The 20,557-nt window shown below is 39.8% G+C and overlaps 1 protein-coding gene across 1 annotated transcript in view; it reads left to right on the plus strand.

Moving 5' to 3' along the window:
• Window positions 1-17,133, plus strand: part of arhgap4b (Rho GTPase activating protein 4b) — a 35,155-nt gene extending 18,022 nt beyond the window's left edge. The window contains 21 exon segments of the mRNA XM_078949604.1: window positions 1,709-1,771; window positions 1,859-2,032; window positions 2,201-2,329; window positions 2,406-2,627; window positions 2,749-2,850; window positions 3,820-4,005; window positions 4,088-4,172; window positions 5,606-5,633; window positions 5,858-5,954; window positions 9,319-9,379; window positions 9,465-9,542; window positions 10,282-10,410; window positions 11,241-11,346; window positions 11,425-11,652; window positions 13,191-13,246; window positions 13,320-13,491; window positions 14,169-14,258; window positions 14,393-14,500; window positions 15,525-15,627; window positions 16,789-16,941; window positions 16,943-17,133. Of these exon segments, the coding sequence (XP_078805730.1) occupies window positions 1,709-1,771; window positions 1,859-2,032; window positions 2,201-2,329; window positions 2,406-2,627; window positions 2,749-2,850; window positions 3,820-4,005; window positions 4,088-4,172; window positions 5,606-5,633; window positions 5,858-5,954; window positions 9,319-9,379; window positions 9,465-9,542; window positions 10,282-10,410; window positions 11,241-11,346; window positions 11,425-11,652; window positions 13,191-13,246; window positions 13,320-13,491; window positions 14,169-14,258; window positions 14,393-14,500; window positions 15,525-15,627; window positions 16,789-16,941; window positions 16,943-16,984 (2,412 nt within the window). The 3' untranslated portion in view covers window positions 16,985-17,133.
• Window positions 17,134-20,557: the final 3,424 nt, after the last annotated feature.

Raw genomic sequence — 20,557 nt, forward strand, 5'->3', positions numbered from 1 at the left:
CGCTCTGTGAGATCTGACAAAACAAGCTGTGAACCAACTCACTTTTAATCCTTTCTCTCTAAAGCAACTGCCTGCACACTCATCATTGTTTTTTTATTCCATATGAAGGAAACCAAAAAAGAGGATTTTTCACTTGAAACATTACTGATAATTTTTTTTAAATGTTTCAGGTCTTTGTTTCATTTCTCTCCAAGCCTTGACCTGTTCCCTAAATTGACAGGAAGTACCAAATATTGCAGTTCCTCTGCAGACCACTGAAGGCGGATTGCTTCCCATGTCAAAAAAGTTCATCTTTGCACCCTCAGGTTTAAAAACCCACTCTGAGGAAAATTTGCTTTTTGGTGTTTCTAACATATTGTTTTAGCATTTTTCTGCTAATGGAGGACATATATAAAATAGTTAAAATTGTTCAAATCATTGTGAATCAGGAGCAGACCAAAAAAAGGCATTTAAAAAAGCTTGTGGTTGTGTTGTGAGGGAGAAAGTGTAGACAAAGGGATGATGGGAAAGGGAGACAGGCTCACTCAACACCTATACTCCCACCCAGAACTCAGAGGGGAATTTCAAATGTGTTCCTGTCGCTCTGCAGAAACTATGTCCTAGAGACGACACAGGTTTCTAAATGTGGGCCAAATAATCCTGATTAAACGACCAACGGGAAATGGATGAAAAGATAACTGGTGTGGGATAGAGATTTTTGTAATTTTTTATAGCAGCTCTGAGCAGGATGGAATTATTTTGAAATCGCTGGTCCAAAGCTTTATTTTGCTCTGTCCACTTGCCATTTTTGGAATAGTGTTGGGTTGGGCGGAGCTACGTAAGGTGGATGTGTGTTTCCCTCTTCAGAACCCAAAAGCTGACGCATTAACTGTGAATGAGAACTGGACTCAATGACCCCTCCCCCCTGGCGTCCAAACAGGAAGTACCTACTGGTTCGAAGAAGCCAAAATCCCATAGACTTCTATAGAGACATAAACAGATGTTCTTCAGTCATTCTATCAGTCAGAATAACCATTTTTGCTATGCTACCTATTTTTAACATCTTCTTAATAATCATAATTTTATATTTAAAGCTATATTAGTTATGAACTGACCAATCAGATGCATCAATAAAACTAGGAGGAGCCTGCTGGTTCCCACATCTAACGTTGAAAGGGTTTGACAGTTTTCGTGTAGCCCACTTTCAAGTGGTAGGAATGTGGCCTTCCAACGAGCTCATCCTGATTGGTGAAAGTGGTTGCCATAGAAACGATGATGGACCGACTCGGACCAATCACTGCCCACTGATGTCATCTGGCTCCAACATGGCGGCATGTGTATCATGAAAAATGGCGACTGAATTGACTTCAGTTTGTTGGAGGGGGAAGTAAACCACGTTCTACCGGTGACGTCACACTCACTCGCTCCAGTTCTCTGATACAATCTTTTCTGTCTGGCTTCAGATATATGATTTTGTTAGCCAAGCATGACCATGTTTGGTTAGACGTGCACATTTCAGTCATCGAGTGCCAGCCTCGCACGGAAACGTGCTTTCATCATTGCAACCTGCCACATATGTTCCAAGATCATAAACCGTGATGTGATTGTGATGAGTTACTTCATGTAACTCTGTGGATACGGGTCAAACACAAACAAATATACATTTTTATGAAAACTGACTCAAAATGTTGGAGATTTTTGAATTCAAGGTTTAACCTTTTTATCACAGAGCAAAGAAATTGGAATCCAGATGCAGGACGAGTTGCTGAAAGTCACGACGGAGCTGCAGACGGTGAGCTCCCCGCCACAGGATTATGGCACACATGGTGATGGTGAATGTGCGCTCATGTCTCTGCTGTTTCACCCAAACTCCTTCAAGGCTCTGAAGACGTATAACCAGTACCACACAGACTGCCTGATAGCTGAGGGGAAGCTGAAGGACGCTGAGCGGCTGGAGGAGAGACACACTGGCAAGGCGACCGAGCTCGGCCCCGGCCAGCTGGTGGGGCAGAAGCGGAGCTCAGTGAAGAAGATGGAGAAACTAATAGAGAAGGTATGTTTGAGTGGCAGGAAAGAAAAACCAAAACCCAGCGAGTCGTAAAATGTTTTTTGTGCTTGGAACCCACTTCCTTTTCCTGTTGTTCACCCACATGTCACGCGCATGTGAGCCAGTTTTATTTATTTTTTTTACAAATATCTGTGCTTTTTCTGTGGCACCTAGAGGTTTGGCAGAGTCCAGGAGACCCAGCTGAAGTGCACCAAGGCGCGCAACGACTACCTGCTGAACCTGGCAGCAGCAAATGCAGCCATGAACAAGTACTACCTGCAAGATGTCAGCACCCTCATCGACGTAAGGAGGCCTTCCGCAGCAGTTTCATCATTTTAGGAGAGATAAAAATTTCAACCTCTCTTTTATGTTCGAGCAGTGCTGCGACCTCGGCTTCCATTTGTCTGTGGAGAGGGTAATGAAGTGCTACCTGGCCAGTAGATGGCGTATCCAGAAGACAGAAGAGACGGGCCTGAAGCAGCTGGAGGCTGCGGTGACTTCCCTGGACCAGAGCGGAGACAGAGATGCTCTGCTGCAGCAGCATGACTCCGCATTCTGCCTTCCCTTCAGGTTCAACTACCACCCACATGAGGGAGACCAGGTGAAACCGGGCTGACGGGATCCTTTTCAATGAAAACTCTCAGTCTTTAGTCACAATAAAAACTTTTCCATGCACCGTTACTGTCTGTCTTAATATCTTTGATTATGTTTCTTGGTGTCAGGTGTGTGAGGTTAGTGCGGAGAGCCAGGTGAGGTATGAACTGGAGACCAGGTTCCAGCAGCTTCAGTCTCGACTCGCTACCGTTACCTTGGAAACAGAGGAAGTAAGTTCATTATTGTTTGTATTCTTTGATCTGAGTAGACCACTTTCAACTTTACCTGATAGCCGCAGGCGGCGTTGTATGGCCACAGATGCCGCCCTCACTCTCCCCTCCTGCCCCTGCCACCCTAGTTGCAGCACATGACAAAAACGTTTTTTTTCAAAGTGGAGGTTCTTCCGTTGGTTATATCTCCATAGCAACCATTTTTTGGGCCGCTGGGGGTGACAAAGACGTCTATGTAATTTTTAGAGGAATCAGCAAAAGTGAATTTTGGGATTTCCTTGGCAACTGAGATTTTTTGTTGATCACACCCAAATTCCCAGTATTGTTCAGCTTGAGCTAAGGATCCATGTATTAAATTGTCAATATTTCGGTAAAAAATATGCGAGCAACGGGGTAACCCTACTTTTGAGAGCCCACCACGCTAACGCCGTTCAGAATCTACAAACTTTAAAACCCAAATTAAACCCCAGATAGCTTCCTGATGACACACAAGAAGTTAGAAGGCGATAGATCGACATCCCTAGATGGACCTTAAATTTGTTGAAAATACCTAAGTTTTTTTTCGGCGGGGGGGGTTCAAGATGGCAGCCTATTCCGGCTTTTAAAAGTTCCTTGGATGTTCCCAGAATGCGTGGTTTGGTTTCATTGACATCATTTTTTGGGGCCCATAAGAGATTTTGGCCCCATTCGTTTTTTTAGCGCCTTTGTCTGCTGTGATGTCATCATTTATTATTTCTTTGGGAGGGGCGGGGTGTTGTCCACCATGCCCAAAATTCATATTGGGGCCAAATTTTGGTGAGTTTGTGAAGGCGTAGTAAGAAAGAAAAGTTGCAAAAAACAATCTGGTCCTGCAGTCCAGGTGTGTGAGGTTATGGCGGGGAGCCCGGTACGTCAGCCTGGTATTTATGCCAGCTGCTGCGAGGCATAAATATGTTTTTAATAAAAGTTGTCCTTCCTTCCCCTCGTCAGATCAGTAAAACGCTGAAAGCCACGCTCGCCGCCCTGCTGGAGACGATGTGTGACAGCGAGTGCAACCCGTCTCCAGACGTATGCAGCAGCCTGACACACGACCCCCCTGTGGGGACCAGTGTCCCAAAACTGACCCTGGCTAAACGGCGAGCCAATCAGCAGGACACAGAGACATACTACTTTACAGTGAGTCAGCTGGAGCTTAACGCAACATTTTTGAATGACAAAATGTTGATTTGGGATTAAATGTTTCTTGTTCTTATCGTAGAAAGTCAAAGAGTTTCTCACCAGCAACTCTCTGGCCTCCAAGCTTCAAGCCAAACATGATCTTTTACATGATGCCATTCAGAAAGGTAACTAAAGCTGGATTTTGTTGCATTTTCAGAATTTCTCTTTATATGATTGTTCAGATATAATCAGGTTTCCTATTTTTCTAGCTTTTAATGGCATTTTTAGTTATAATTTATCATTTGAACAATTATTTTAATCAAAAAGTTGAATTTACTAGTTTCAAATGTAACATATATTTTATATAGTTTAATATTTAGCAAACATTTAATATTTTTAGTTTATTTTGCATATTATTTTCTGTACATTTTTACAATTGTTTTGCATTTTTTAGCTACTTTTAAATAATAAAATAATTTATCTCTGTAAAATTCCAAAAACTATTATGTTAATTATTTACTTAATTTGCCTTTTTTGCTTGGTTGCTCATTTTGAGTTGCAGTAATTAGCAGTGGCAAAAACATAAAATTTGAAGCTAATTAAATGTTAAAAATTAAATTCAATAAGAAAAAAAATCCCAGGTCCAAATTTGACCATTTGGGAACTACAGGGTTATAATAATAATAATAATTATAATTATAATAATACATAATAATAAAATGGGAATGAACAAATTTGACACATTTTCAGTCATTTAGCAGTTTCTGCAAAAAAAAAAATTTTGGCATTTTCTGCATCTGCTTTTGAAATTAAAACAGCATTTTTCTTGTCATCTTGTACTTCAGTATTTTTTTGAATTTTTTGGGGCATTTTGCAGCAATTTAAGTTTATTTGGGTTTATTTATAGCAACTGTAAACATTCATGAGCTCATTAAGCACTAAGTTTATTCGGTTTTCTGTGTCATGGTACGTTTTTACATCTGTTTATCTACTATTATTTATTTTTCTGCTTCTTTTTTTTTTACATATTTAGCTTTTTTTGCATTTACTTTTTCTTTTTTAATTTGTTCACACTATTGAACTTTTTTTTTGCCTTATTCAACTTAATAGGTGGTTACATGTTGTTCTGGTATTACATTTTTTTTTACTTTTTTTGGCTCAGTTTGTTGTCTGTCACATAATTTTGTAGATCTAATATTCAAATTCTGCCTCTCTTTTGTTGACATGGTAATGAAGCATTTATTTTAGGATTGTCTCAGAATTATTTTTGTTTTGTTTCAGCTTCCTTATGATCTTTTATGTTAGCTTTTGTGGCATTTATTTCAGAATTGTAGCATTTAAATGACCTCTTTAGTAATGATCAGTAGTATTTATTGTATTTGTTGAAGGAAAAAAGAGGTCAAAGTTCACTCATTTCCGCATTAAGTCTTAAACAAGTTTTACTTTTCCCAGGTTTTAAACAGATCCTGACCTCATATATCTGTAGGATGTTTATCATCTTGTTTATGAAGAGTTTAAGTCCCTACAACAAGTGTTTTAGTGATGCTTTGTGTTATTATTATTAGCAGCCACTCACTGTGACCTTGGAGTTTCACGTTTTTCTGTTTTTCTCTTCCAGCTGAGGCGGTGGACAGCGACCCTTCCAGGTAAAATGAATAAGAGCTGTTTTTAAGAGCTAAAGGCAGTGAATCTGAGAGGCTTAGAGGTCAGGAGAGGGCAGAGAGGACAGACGGGAAGAGGAGATGGACATGCCACTCTGGAAAACTGTTGTTGTGATCCGTTTTCTGTTCACGTCAGATCGCAGAAGATTTCCAGATCCTGTCACTGACGGCATGTGTAATCGGGCCCGTGCATTTGTTATATTTCCCAGAACGCAATGTGCTCGGTCAGTGCGTGTTCGGAAGTCCAGACCTGTTTCCCAATTCTGCCACACACTCTTCACCTCAGACATTCTCTCCTACATTCAGGTAACAGACGCTCAGACTTTCACTTCCCTCTTCTCTCTGCTGTACTTCGCTGTGCTGCTGCTTATATGGTCCTGATGCAGAGGATACGGACGGATGGGGGGGGGGGGGGTTCTTGCAGCACGTTATGTGCCCCCCCCCCCCCACCGCATGCAATGCTAAAACTGAATCTTAAGAAAATAAAAAAATTCTTGTTACAAGAAAAATTTTCAATTGAAACGTTTTAGAAATCATGTCTTTGAGACATGCATAAGAATTCTTGGTAATAGCTTTTTTTTTACCGCATTGACGATTTTTTTTTGCTGCCAGTGGGGTTAAGGGTTTTTGACTTATTCCTATGGGGGCTGTTTTAGCAGTGTGCAGAGACTGCTGCCATTCTGTGCTTGGTTATGTTCACTGCAAAAAGGGGTAGGCTAAAAAATAGGAAAAAGAACTCTTATCTTCAGAAGAAAATCTCTAGAAAGGAGTAAAAGGATGCAACAAGTCATCTTTACTGAACGAGAATAATAAGATATCAAAATCTAGAAACAAGGAGTTCCACACAACCATTCAAAATTGAAAAATCTGCTAAAGAAAAGCTAACTGTTAGATAGAACTTCAAACTTCAAACTAAAAGTTTTACAAACCAGTTATTTGATCCTGGTCAATCTTGGAGCCCCAATCTGATGAAAACGGTGGTTTTAACATGTATGTGACATTTTTCTGACGATGAAGGACAAATATAAAGAAATTTCAGCTCAAAATTGCATTTCTGAGAAGGTCTTTTAGAGTCATTGGGAATCAGGAGCAGATGAAAAAATGCCATTTTAGAAAGATCGTATTTGTATAAATACAAATAATAATAATAAATATGATGGGCGGGGCCACGAGCTCTCTGCTCCGCTCCATTCTGATGCAGACATATAGATCCACGTACGTTTTGGTTTTCCTCGTCTGAGCTGGAATCTGGATCTAAACTGTACGACTGGATAGCTCCGATATGTCTCCCCATTCTTGTTGCACCGTTGATGTTAGGTGTGAGGTACTGTAAGCGTGTAAACAGAGGGGTAGGGGGGCGGGGTTTCTTTGCACCAACAGTCCCAACTACAAATTAAAGGTGAATAACTAATAAACTCCTGCTGAAACTATGTCCTAGAAAATGACAACATTTTTAGATTTTGCTTAAAAACTACATACATAATCATAATTAAAAGAACATTGGGAAGACTTTAAAAATAGATCCAAAGATGATCAGAGTGGGACTATAGTAGATGTTCATAAAATCTAAAAGTAGCACATATTCTCAGAACAAAACTGTGCATTTTTGTTTCTACAATAATGGAAAAAATAGCAGTCTAACCAAAGATTACAGCAAAAAAAAATTTTTTTGTTGTCAAGAGTATGGAGCAAAAGGGGTTTTGACTTTTTTTTAATCACTTATTTCTTCCTTTCTGGATCCTATCTCATGATGAGGCAAAAAAAATTCTCCAGTGTGCTGATTTTTGACAAAAGCTTGGAAAGGTGTTGAGCGAATAGAAGTTAAAACAACATCAAAAGTTAATCAAATCTCTTGCATGTCTAGAAACCAGGTTTGAAATATTTGGAAGGATTAAATAGTTTGCAGTGCTCGTAGCTTATATTCTGGCTTTCTCTCCTTTCAATCCTCCTCCTCTTTTATCTCTTCCCCTCTCGCTTGTGAAAGGGATTAAAAAGCTCTGTCCTCTTTGCTGCCTCCTCTCTACATTGGGCCTGTGTGTGTGTGTGTGTGTGTGCTCCTCCTCTTCCTCCTCTAAATCTTCTTCCCCTCATTGTTGCCTCTCTTCTAATCTCTTTTTCTCTGTGTCCCTGCTCTTCTGTGCTTGCCTTGGTGCAGAAGAAGAAGGAGAATGTCTCGGACACAGGTACCAAGTACCGCCGGCGCCTGATCTGTGCGCCGCAGGCAGGCGGGCGGGCGGAGTCATGTCATGGACTTCACTGTTACATTTAATGAAGAGCCTGTTTTCACTAAACACGTCAGATTGGGGAAAAAAACTGAAAATGGGACGCTGCCAGACAGAGCTTTTCTCTGCGGTGCAGCAAATAAATGCCAATAATCGTTAACGTCCCATTTATGAAGCTTTTGTGTATTTTAAAACCGTGGTCCCCAATCCCTGGCCCATGGACCGGTACTGGTCTGTTGATAAAAAAGATATAAATAAATCAAAGATTGTTCAATTTTAGAAGCCACCAAATTCTGTCCACCACATCCGTGTACGACTCTTAATGCATGTCCAGTCGTTCACCTTGGTCGAGTAAATGTATTTGCCTCCTCCTTAAAGCAGCTGCTAAATGCGAAGCTAAAAGTTAACAAAAAAGCGTGTGTGAAAAGTTCCTTTTCCAAAGACGAGCCTTCGACTTCAAAGTAAAAGAAATACAGATTTAACATGAATCTTACTTGAAGTATGGACTGATTGTGAGAGTTGTTTCCGCACATTAAGGCCGCTCTGCACAATATGCAGTGAACGACTCTAAGGATACAAGATCGCTGCTAATAAAGTTGCATTCACTGTGGATTTATGTTTATTAATATATGCAGAAAACACACGTTATTATGGTGGTATCATTATATTTTGTAATATTTATCCACTAAACCTTAAAAGTTGGACAAGGTTGAAGTTAGTGTCCGGTTTTTGCCTCCACTTTGCTGGTTGAGGGGAAAATCAACATTACATTTGAATGGATCCAAAACGAAGTGGACGTTTAAAGCGTCTGCAGAGGTTCAATCAAAGGAAGTTTCTGATATTTGAAAAACGTGTTAAAAAAAAAAAAAAACGTACAGCAAAGCTGAGTTAGGCAGGAACTTGTAAAGAAAAACTTTAGCAGAAAAAAGACTTCTCTGTGTTAAAGAGAAACACACAACGAATCAATATTTCATAAAAAAATATATATATATATTTTGTTGTTTCACTGACAATGACAAATAAATCTTTTTGAATCTTGAAAAAAAACCTGAAAAAACAAATCTTTTGCCTTAAAAGAGAATTTAAGCCTGGATTGAGTTATCAGAAAACGGCATTCTATGATCAATAAAAAAGTTTTTTTAAAAACCCTGTAATGTTGTCTTAATTGAAGCAACGACTGTCCTTGGAAAGCGGAAGCTTAAACAAATTAAACGCCAACTTCAGCGTTGTCTGTGAAAATATAGTCTGACATTAAACCGGTCTGTGGCCTAAAAAAGGTTTGGGGACCAGTGATTTAGGAAACCACGACGCAGAGGCAGCAGTAAAATCTGGTCCATGTCTAAAGACCCCATAGGAAATATTAAACTAATTATTATCTCGTCTTTCTTTTGTCTTCTCACTTTAGTTGCCCATCTTTGTAATTTCTTTGTCTCTTCTTGCGTCCTCAGAGCTCCGGACAGCAGATTCCTGTGGTGGTTGAAAGCTGCATCCGCTTCATAAACCTTCACGGTGAGATGGTTTATTTCTCCGTTTCAGTCCGTTTAACGACGGAGTCTCTGCCAGAAGCGTACGTGACTAAATGTTTGTGCGTCAGGACTCCACCACGAAGGGATTTTCCGAGTTCCTGGATCGCAGAGGGAGGTCAACCTCATCAGAGACGCCTTTGAGAGAGGTAAGAGAGAGATCCTCGGCTGGAACGGGTTTCCTCCTGACCCAAGGAGAAGGAGATGACGATGTCCCGCACTGCAAAGAATGTCCTTTGCAAAACTAGCCCAAAACAAAGAATATAGGATGTTTTTCTCTTGTTAGTGAAAAAGTCTGCCAATAGAACTAGTAGTTTGTCTTGGTGAGAGTTTATAAAATAAGTTCTGCCCTTTGAAGAGAAATTAAATCTTCAAATTGGCACTTTTATTTAAGTTTATTCCTCTGGGAAGTCTTGAAATTATGTCTTAAAATAAGCCTGTGTTACTTAATAAAAAAAACTTAACATCCTCAAATTAAGTATATTTACACGCGCTTCCCTCAAATGTATCCCATTTTGTCCTAAATCAAAACTATAAATACACACGTTGGGATAAAAATGTATATGTAAAATATGAAGCAAAAAAAAAACTGGATCCAAGTGCTGCAGGTTTATTAGCTCAGCTAAAAGTCCACAAAGCTAAATCAGGGTCAGGCAGGCAGGAGTCAATAATGAGCACGAGAGCATTGGAGAAGAGACTGGTTTAGTCAGGACGAGAGTCGGGGCAGGCGGCAGGCAAACAGAGTCAGAAACAGGAGAACCAAATATAACGCTTGGCACTACCGGCAGAGTGGCAACACAAAGGGCAGGAAGTCTTTTATTCTTGAAGGAGCCTTCAGAACGTGTGATCTGAGTCTTGGTGTGAGTGAAAATGCTTGAACTCCTGCAGGAGAGGACCCGCTGTCGGAGGGTGAGTGCGACCTGGACTCGGTGGCGGGCGTCCTGAAGCTGTACTTCAGAGGCCTGGAGCCTCCTCTGTTCCCCTACGACAGCTACTCTGATCTGCTGGAGTGTGTCCGTAAGACGCCTTTTTTTCTAACCTCCACATGTGTCTGTGCTTCACCTTTTCTCCAGGTTATGATTCATTAATAGAAGTTAAATTTAGCTGCTTGTGGCAGATACTAAACACAGCTTGGATGGGAATATGTCTGCATAGATGATACATTTTGATGCAAAATGGTGCAACTTCTGTGTTTTTTTTTTAAAGTCCCACTCCGGTCATCTTTTGATCCATTTTCAAAGCCTCACTATTGGTCTTTTCTGCAGGGCAGCAGGAGTTCATTCAAAATTTTGCCTCTGAGTTGTGGGTAGGACTGCTGGCATGGAGTAAGCCCGCCCCTGCTTCCTGTCATCCATCTGTCTACATGCTATCCCCCTAGCTTACAGCTCATCACACCCCCAACCTAACATTAGCGGGGAAACAAAAATGGCGAGCAATTATGGAGCCGTATAGGTCAGATCCAGATTCCAGCTCAGACGGGGAAAACAAAGACGTTCATGGATCTATTTGTCTACAAGTGGATGCATCGAAATGCATCAGAAATGCAGTTTTAACCTTTTTTTTATATGTATATATCCTCCATTATAAAAAAAAATGCCATAAGTACTCGTTAAAAACATGCAAAACACAATTTTTATCGGTGTGGGTCTTTCATCTCTTCTCGTGTAGGCGTGCATCATTTTGTTTACAGCTCAAAATTCTTGATTTTAACTTTTAGTTGCATCAGTGAGGAACCTTGTAATCCTGCTGTTTTGTAAAGTTGCAGCTCTGAGGGTTTCGGGCGGTTTGTATGTTTGAAGGAGTTTGAATCTGCCGCTCAGCCTGCTTCCCCTCCCTGTCGTGTTCAGAAATCGACGACGACACAGAGAAAGCGGCCAAGATCAAGACGATTGTTTCCACCTTCCCTCGGCCCCTCGTCATCGTGATGCGCTACCTTTTCGCCTTCCTCAACCAGTAAGCTGCTGCCGCCCTCGGTGTGGGACTTGAACCGTGACATGGGCTGAGAGAACCATGTGTGCGTGTTTTCCCCAGCGTGTCCCAGTACAGCGATGAAAACATGATGCAGCCGTACAACCTGGCCGTGTGCTTTGGTCCGAGCCTCCTGAGGGGTCTGAATTCTGATGACGCCGTCGCTAGGCAACCACAGGTTAACGACCTTGTCAAGACCATGATCATCCAGCATGATGCCATCTTCCTCGGCCAATCAGAGCTGCCGGGCCCTGTCTATGAGAAGCACATGACTCTGGAGCAGGAATACTGGTGAGATGTTTTCCGTCGCTAATACGAAATGTGGAAAATTACGGCGGGAGAAGTTTCTGACATGAGCTTCTCTAAACCTTCAAAGCATTTAGTTTATGGTTTAGCACCAAGTAGATATAACCCAAGATATACCCTTAATGTTGGCCTGATACAACGATTTAAGTACAAATGTCAACAATTTCCTGTACAGCAGGAAGGCCTAATGCAAAATCATAAACTATAAATTCTAGAGAACATTTTAATTAGTCAAGAGGTTTAGAAGGCACCGTTTTTTGGCTCTTTCTGCTTTATTTCTACTTTAAACTGTATTTTCAAAGCTGGGAATAAAATAACAAATATATCCATTAAAATAAAAAAGTTCTGCAGAGTCAGCAGCAGCTCTGATCTCCTTTTATGAGATGCAGCATCCATTCATCAAACCAATCAATCGGTTTTCTCTTGCTGTCCTTTTGCTGGAAAATGACTTTTCCTTTTTTTATGTTTTAAAGTTTTTCCTTCGTTCATCTCAAATAATTTGTTAAGTAAAAAAGCGATCATTTAGAATATAAATGAATCAATATTAAAATCAGATCAACTTGAACTGAATCCATTCATGAAATTGTCAGACTGACTCCTCTAAATGGAACAGAATGTTTATATTTCAGCACAGACTGTAGTGGAGCCTTATATTTGAGTAAATCTGAACTTTTTCCCCACATAAGATGACTGGAGTTGAAAGATTCTTCCTTTAATTTCCTTTTGGAAGAAACATTTTGTTTTGTTAAATGTTATTTTTGACTCACAAAATTTATCGTCCAGTGTAATCCATTTTTTTATGGGTTAGTGTGATAAATATGCACAGATCTCTTTTTTTTCCTCTACAAATTTTGATTTTTGTTGTTCGTGCTGTTCCCATTGTGATGTTATATTAGGGGCGGAGTCATGGGCTTTGTTTACCCTGGTCTGTTGTTTTTGTTGGATTTGTGATGACTGTATAAGAGAACTGGACTGAGTGACTCCTCCCCTCTGGCATTCCAAACAGGAAGTACCCGCTAAGAAATCAAAATCCCACAAACGTCTATAGAGAAATAACCAACCATCACTCAGTCATTCTATTTTTTTAGCATGTTCTTAATGATCCTCATTTTTTTTCGGGGATTTTGTTTCTGTAGTTTAGATTATTCAACATGTATACTGACCAATCAGATGCCTCAGTAAAAGAAGGTGGAGCCTGCTGGCCCCCATTTCCAAAGTTCAAAACATTTGATTGACAGATTTTGTGTAGCCCGCTTTCAAGTGGTAGGAGTGTGGCTTTCCAACAATCTCGCCCCTGATTGGTGAGAGTTGTTGCCATAACTGGGTAGCTCTAAATAAGAAGGATAAAAAATCCCTTCAGTTTCAGTTTGACCCGTCTCCTTCGTTGCCTGAAAGACGCATTACTTTCCTGTTACGATGCAGCAACTACATAATCTGATCAAATCTCTAAATCCTGTCTTCTTCATGATGAAGATTGTCAGACTTTTCTATCGGTAAATTCTGGTCTTTCTGCTGACCTGCAGTGAACCCATCACGGAGGAGGGAGATGGAGAAGCAGAGCCTCTCCCCAGTGAGGACGGTGAGTGCGGACTCAGACATCAGGGCGGATTTGTGTGGGTTTGCCGCCAACGATGTGCTCAATGTGTGCGCAGAGTGGGAGGCCGTGGCCATGTTCGACTACGTGGCCAGATCCCCAGCAGAGCTGTCGTTTAGGCAGGGGGACCTGCTCCTTCTTCACAGCAAGGCTTCCTGTGATTGGTGGAGAGGCGAGGTGGGAGGGGTTAAGGGCCTCATCCCTCACAAATACATTAACGTTTTGGAAGGGTGAGTGGCCTTTCTTCGTATTTAAAGGATGTGTCACACAACCACTGTATACATTTTTGGCAGTTTCCGTGGATGAAATTTTGCTCTTTGTGATCCATGGGTCATATACGTAATTCATACGTGTCTCTTGCATTCGTCCATGTGCACAGATGTCCATCGAGGACGTGTCGGTTTTGAGCTGTTCAAAGTTTTTGGTTGGTTTACGCATATTTTACATAGTTTATACACAATTATTACATAGATCTTTTTCATGCATGTATCACCGATGTATAACTTATTGCATCGATGGCACACATATCACATTCAAATTAAATTATTGACACACGAATCACCAATGAATTGCATATGAACAGCGCAATAAACACACGCGGTCCATGTTCTATGTTGTTTTGCGGGGTTTATTTGTCTTTCTTCCGTGGTTTTAATGTGGTACACTCACTTTTTCCACGTCTATTCACGTATGACCAATTGTCATCCAGGCAATATGCGATAAATGCAAGTAGTGGCTGTGTGACACGGCCTTAAAGCGATTCTGGCAACTGTGAAAAAGGTGATTGCTGCAAAAGAGGGTCGGTAAAATGATGTATGATGTTTGTGTTGACAAATCCATCTGTGTAGATCGTAGAGTTACTCAATAGCACGCTCTCAGCTGTGGTGGTTGCGTTTTCTGCCTTCAGGTCAGAGCGAGGGAAGAGAGATGAAGGAGGCGGAGGAGGCAGCACTGGAAACCTAACAGCAGAAGATCCAAACTCGGAGAGCACAACTCGGTACACACACACACCAACAGACGTGGTTTCAAACTCCACACTCAAAAAACACACAATTTTCATTTGTGTCCAAAATACATGCATGTGAGCTGACACAAACCGCATAGAAAAGTCACGCAGCTTCTCCTGAACAGGATGCGAGTGAACAGCGATAGTGCTTCGTTACCGGGGAGACAGAAAGGAAGTGAGGGTAGCCCGGGTCGAAAGCCTCAAACCTCCCCCGCCGCCCGGCACCTACCTGTGTAAGCCTCCGTTCCAGAACTCACTGAACACCTGGGCCCGTTTGGGCTTCTGAGACAGAATGTTCTGTCTGCTAGAAAATATTCAAATGCAAACTTTAAAGACCCACTGTGATGAAAATTGTGCTTTTGACATGTTCTTGTGGCATTTTTTCTGATGATGGAGGACATGTACAAAGAAAATCAGGCTAAAAATGTCATTTTGGAGTATTTCTTTATTCAAATCGTTGTGAATCAGGAGAGGAGGAAAAAATGCAGTTTGAATAAAAAACTCATTTGTGACGGAGATTATATGTTGGGTGGGCCACAACTCCCTCACTGTTCTGGTGGATAGCTCCAATTTTGCTTGCCATCTTTGTTGCAGAGGGGCAATAAGACAGTAAACCGGGACCTCTCAGCAACAGGAAGGGGAAGACTTTAAAAATGGCTCACAAGATAATTGTAGTAGGTGTTTAAGAATGAAAAAAAAAATCTATTTTTGTTGCAATTAATTTGATCTGTGTAACCTTAAATGGAATTAAAATGTCAAATAAAATAAGGTTAAATCCAGTTTAGTTATTTCAATTTAAAATAGGTTAAAGTGAAATAATTACTTTGGAATATACCCAAGTAACAAACAAACAAGTAAAGCAGGGTATTCAGGGTATATGTTGAATCTAAATTTAGGGTTTAAATCTGGAAATTTACATTACTGATACCAAAGGCTAAAAGAGAAGCATTTTTAGTGTTTAAATATAAAAGACAGTATTGTAATATCCCGTATGACCTCATGGTGGCACTGTTGTCTTGTTTGAGATCATTGTAACACATCCCTGGCAATTTGGCTGATTGAAGCAAAAATATTTTTGCTCTTATTTTGCCAATTTTTTTAGCTTTTTCATAAATAATTATTAAAAATAAAATCGTCTTTTCTGGTCAGTTGTATTTGATCTCAGTTGTCTAGTGGTTGCAGAGCAAATCAATGGTCCACTGTTATTTGTCCTCATTTGGGTTTGTCCAAACATCCGTTTGTGCTTTTTCTCTTCAGGTCTCATGAGCGAAGACACACTTTGGACATCGTAAGACCGGGTAGCTTTAAAGTCTCAGACAGAGCTCCAGTCGCTCTGCAAGAAAGACCTCCAGTAGATAAGGTCAGTGGCCCTCTCTGTTGTCAATGGTTCTGTCTTGTGTCAATAGTTCTTTCTGGTGCCAGTGGTTCTGTCTTCATCTAACATCATCTTTGAAAGAGCAGAGGAAATGTTTTGTTCCTCTCTGGTTGATCCGGTTTGGGGCTGAAGTTGACTAGGTTCAAGACTCAACTTAAACTTAAAAAGCTGAATGTTCAGCCTTAGTACCATGCACCCTTACTGAACGTTACGGATGACCTGCACGGGTGCTGTGGGTTTTTGGGTTGTCCGGGTCCGTGGAGGGTCTTGGAGAAAAGCGGCCACATCTTAAGTAAAGTGCAGGTGTGTGATGTGGGCCCACCTCAAGGGATGTCATGAAAGTGGAACGTGCCATTGTCATGCATGTGGTAAGTGGTAAGTACCGTTGAAAGTGGCCATCATTCAGACGCAGCTCTTGCAGTAGATGGTGAAGCTCATCGTACCGGGGGAGTCTCTACATCATCTGTGTCTTTGATAATGCAGAGATGAGGCTAAAAACTCTGGCTCCTCCCACATGCATCTGTGTCAATCGCATTTGCTGTGAAAGCAGCATTATGACGTATGGGTGATGCTGTTGTACGGTATCCTTACGCTAGTAGTTAGTAAGGTGCAAACGCTGCCCACACAGGGTGTGCACGTGATATGTGCAAGTTTTCATAGGAGGGCCACACAAACTATGTTCTTATTGTCTAATTCCCTCATTTCTAACAGTCAGGCTGCAAACAAGGAGCGTGCACTTATCACGGGAACAGAGCTAACGGGCTCCTTCAGGGTGCGCAGGATTTAGAGGTGTTGAAAGGATGAAAAGATCTGTGCGACACGCCTCCATCTCACCAACTTACCCCTTAGTAACCCTTGGTATTTAAGTGTCAGCTACGGCCTGTTGCTTGCAGCATGCCCATAGATTAAAAAAAAAACGCTCATGGACATTTTTACTCACCAAGCGGTCTACAACTGATATTATTTCGTATGGGTCGCCTGCCTGCCCGGTACAGGTTTGACCTTTTTTTTTTTACCCGCAGACAGCCCTTATCCACCCATGAGGGCAGTTGTGACTGAGGCTTTAACAGCTTCCGGTCTGAAATATTCACAGACTTCAGCAGTAAAAATGTCCTAATGCCTCCTCACATCTTCTCTGTGTGTCAGGAGATGCTCAGCCGTCAGATGAACTCTGTCTTCAAGGAGCTCCTGTCCCGACAGCCTCCGGTGCAGTCGTCCGCCCCCGTCACCTCCGCTCCGTCCTCCTCGTCCTCCTCTTCATCACTCGCACAAGCTGCTCCCGCCGCCAAAAAAATAAGTATTTGGTCTCAGAGGAAGGGACCCTTTCAGACCGGTGGACTGAGATGAAGTGAGGACAACAAAAGAATTTACTCTTGATTATCCTGCTGTTGCCAACGAGGAGGCTGGCGCAGAACTTGGTTTTATTTTTGACATGTGTAAAATAATTGCGTCTGCCATCTCATAGTGCCACAAGTCTCTGTGCCGTGTAGCCGTGCGTCCGGTGTCTGTTTTTTAGCCAAACGGTTTCCCTTTTTTTGTTGATTTGGTTACGTCTTGGCAAATTTCCCAGAATGGAAATGTGACTTGATCAAAACTGACTATCTCCAAGTGGTTGGTGCGGTTCTGGCTGTGTCAAGATAAGGATTCACAAGCTGCCCCCTAGTGGCAAGTCTGAGAATAGCATACCTGACGAGTGCATATTTGAACATATACACCTGACCTGTCTGGGAGAGCCTTCACATTTTTGACCATTAACACGTTTTTTTCTCTTCAAACCATCAAATGGGCGTAAAACTTGAATTTTCAATTGAAATTTATTATTGAACTTTTATGAGCACTGTTGTTCGTTATTAAAAAAAATGCATTAGAACTGTGATAAACAGCTAACGTAACCAAATATTAAACTAAATATATTATAAGTATTATTTTTTGTCCAAATGCCCTTATTTAAGCATTGCACATTAGTCTATGTTGAATCATAAATTCCTACAAACTCTCATAAATTCTGAACTCAAATATAAACTAATCGTAATTTGTAGTTACCGTATTTCTAAATATGCACTGAATGAAGATGAAAACAAAAATAACTGCAACTGATTAATGCATAATCTGGAAGCTGAATGCATTTGATGGTAAAGTTTTAACATCTTTTTAAAATGATCAATTTTGTGATTTTTATTTTTTATTCTAAAATCAAGGATAGGTTATGGCAATAAAATCTAAATTGGTCAATTCAAAAACATAATGGATTACCTTAAAAAAAGTCCACAGCAAATGACACCAAATGTTCATAATTATCAAATATATTATTAACTCTGTCATTTTAAATTAGATTAATGTTGTGCGTTTGTTTTAGTTAGATGTGAAAGTTAATTTGACCTGACTAGCTGTAAAATGACTGAAGCTACACTTCTGTGTTGCTATGTAGCCAACAGTTAAATATTACCCATCAGGCCTTGAGAACTAACTTTCAGCTAGAGTTTCATAGAATAAATCTCTTGCTACATGCATGTTCTAAATGCTAAATTAGTGGGTTTTACTTAAAAAACATTGAGTCTGCGTTAGCAGCATCTCCCTTTATGGAAATAGTAAAGAACAACCTCCAGTTCACAGTTAAGGTTGGATAAACGTTAATAGATTTTTAGCAGCAAAAATCATAAAATACTTTGAGACAGTTTTGGCTGACAAAAGCTAAAAAGCTTATTTGGGAAACAAACCCCATCAGGTTTGATTGTCTGGACGTACGATGGAGGATTAGGGCCACCAGAAAGGACCATAAATAAATATATGAGAAAACAGTTGGGATTAAAAAGAAATTATTAAAGTTATTATCATCATCATCAACTTTATTTACAAAGAGATTTAATGCAATTGAACTCGAACAAAACGCTGTACATTAAAGGCTAAACATAATCAACACCAATTTAATAAACGAGTGAATAAAAAAAAGCACATATAAATTATGAAAACATCAACATTTTATGAGAATAAAGTTATAAAATCATAAGGAAGAAGTCAGAATTTTACAAGACTAACGTTGTGAAATTAGGATTAAAAACACAAAACCTTTACTAGAATAAAGTTTTACAATAATGACAAAAAGGTAATAAAACCATGAGAATGAACTAAATTTTTACAAAAGTGAAGTTGTGAAATTATAAGAAAAAAAAGTCAAAATTTTCGTATAATTGTCAATTTATGATTTACAAAACTATAGTTTTACAAGAAAAAAAATCATGCTGTTTTGACAACAAAGATGAAACTTAATGAAAATAAAGTCGTACATTTACAAAAAACAGTAAAGCGGATTGAGGGAGTTTCTTGAGCAGTGTGAGGTCCCTCGGATTTTTTTAAATTGCTCTGCAACATAAAAAAAACCCGATAATGTTTGTTATCCTTGGTGAAACATTTTAAAGCTAAATGTAAGATTTTAGGGCTTAATTAAAAAATACTTTTTTTCCTGTAAAATTACAGGTTTTTACAGAGTATTACAGCTTATTTACGACTTTATTCTTGGACAATTTTGATTTTTTTCGTACTTTATTGTCATATATTTGTTTCTTTTTAGTTTTTTATGGAGGCACTGATACTCTTGTCGTACCGATTGTGCAAAACCACAATGATGAATATAAAACCATGGAGCAGGAGAGCACCTTTGGGGTGCTGATGGGTTTAAACTTCTGGTTATTTCTTTTTTTTTTTTTTTTTTTGCGTTCTTCCAAAGTAATTTGCACTTAAGTACAAATTTGAACTTTTTCTTGAAGAAATTAATTAAAAAGGGCATTTTGGAAACAAAATTATTTAATTTACAATAAGAGCATAAATTAATTTCTGTGATTTGTATTTAAACTATTACTGCAACGGATAGTTTTATTTTTTCAAGTAACAATGATCATTTGGAGGTTAAATATGTCTCATCAAATGGCTATTATACATGTTTACCTTCAGAAACTATGAATTGGTGTTTGTGTTTTACAAGGCAACTGGTAGATTAAGGAAAAACACACAGAACAACCACACATTCCCCTTTATATGTGATAATCGGGCCTGGAACAGGCCAAATCTCAGGGCTTTTGCAGAGTTAAAGACGGCCTAACTCAGGTTTGGGTTTGACAGAATAATTTCGAGTTTCCCACTCAGGTCTTTGGGTGATTCATTCTGCTTTCCTTGAGCGGCAAAGTTGGAAATGAGTCATTTTAGGAGTAGATCATTCCAGATAAAAGTGTCAAAAATCCCAACAATGAAATACAGAAACTGATTCACAATCCGTTCAAGCAAATAAACGACATTTTCTAGCTATGAACCAATAACAACAACATTTCCCTTGAATAGACCTTTAAAGTTTTACTGGAGTGTGTTTAATTCAAGTTCAATGTCATTTTACAAATCAAATGGAACGCACCATTATTCAGTCCCTCCAGGATTTTGCAAAGTTGCAATCGCTTCAATTCCCACAAACTCTACAGATTCAACCACATATTTCTTTTTTTTTCCCTATCTTGAAAATGTTCATTTTTGTGTAAAACTGATTGTTTTTATATACATATTTAAAGTTGCACAAACATGAAAAATAGCTTTATTTTAAAATAAATCCCTGTTCAATAAGGAATTTCATCAATTCTGTGAATTTCTTTTGGTGATTACATGAAATTGCGTTTTTAATAACCTGGGAAAAAACTGTTGCTTTAAGTCTCGTACATTCTGCTATGACCCTTCAGGTCAAAATGATCATTTATTGCGACTTTTATTGCAAATTTTTAGAAAAACTGTCTCAATTTCAGGATTTTTTTGCTCCACAATCATTAAAAAAAGCCAGTGAGATCCTGGCGGGACTGGACTGGATGCTTTTTAACTGGAAACGGTACCCACACCTGAACAGCCAAAATGGTCCGGTATCAGAGCTGACCCCCTCTGG

This window comes from Oryzias latipes, chromosome 7, assembly GCF_053564925.1.
Source record: "Oryzias latipes strain Hd-rR chromosome 7, Olatipes_Hd-rR_3.1".
NCBI classification, from domain to species: Eukaryota; Metazoa; Chordata; class Actinopteri; order Beloniformes; family Adrianichthyidae; genus Oryzias; species Oryzias latipes.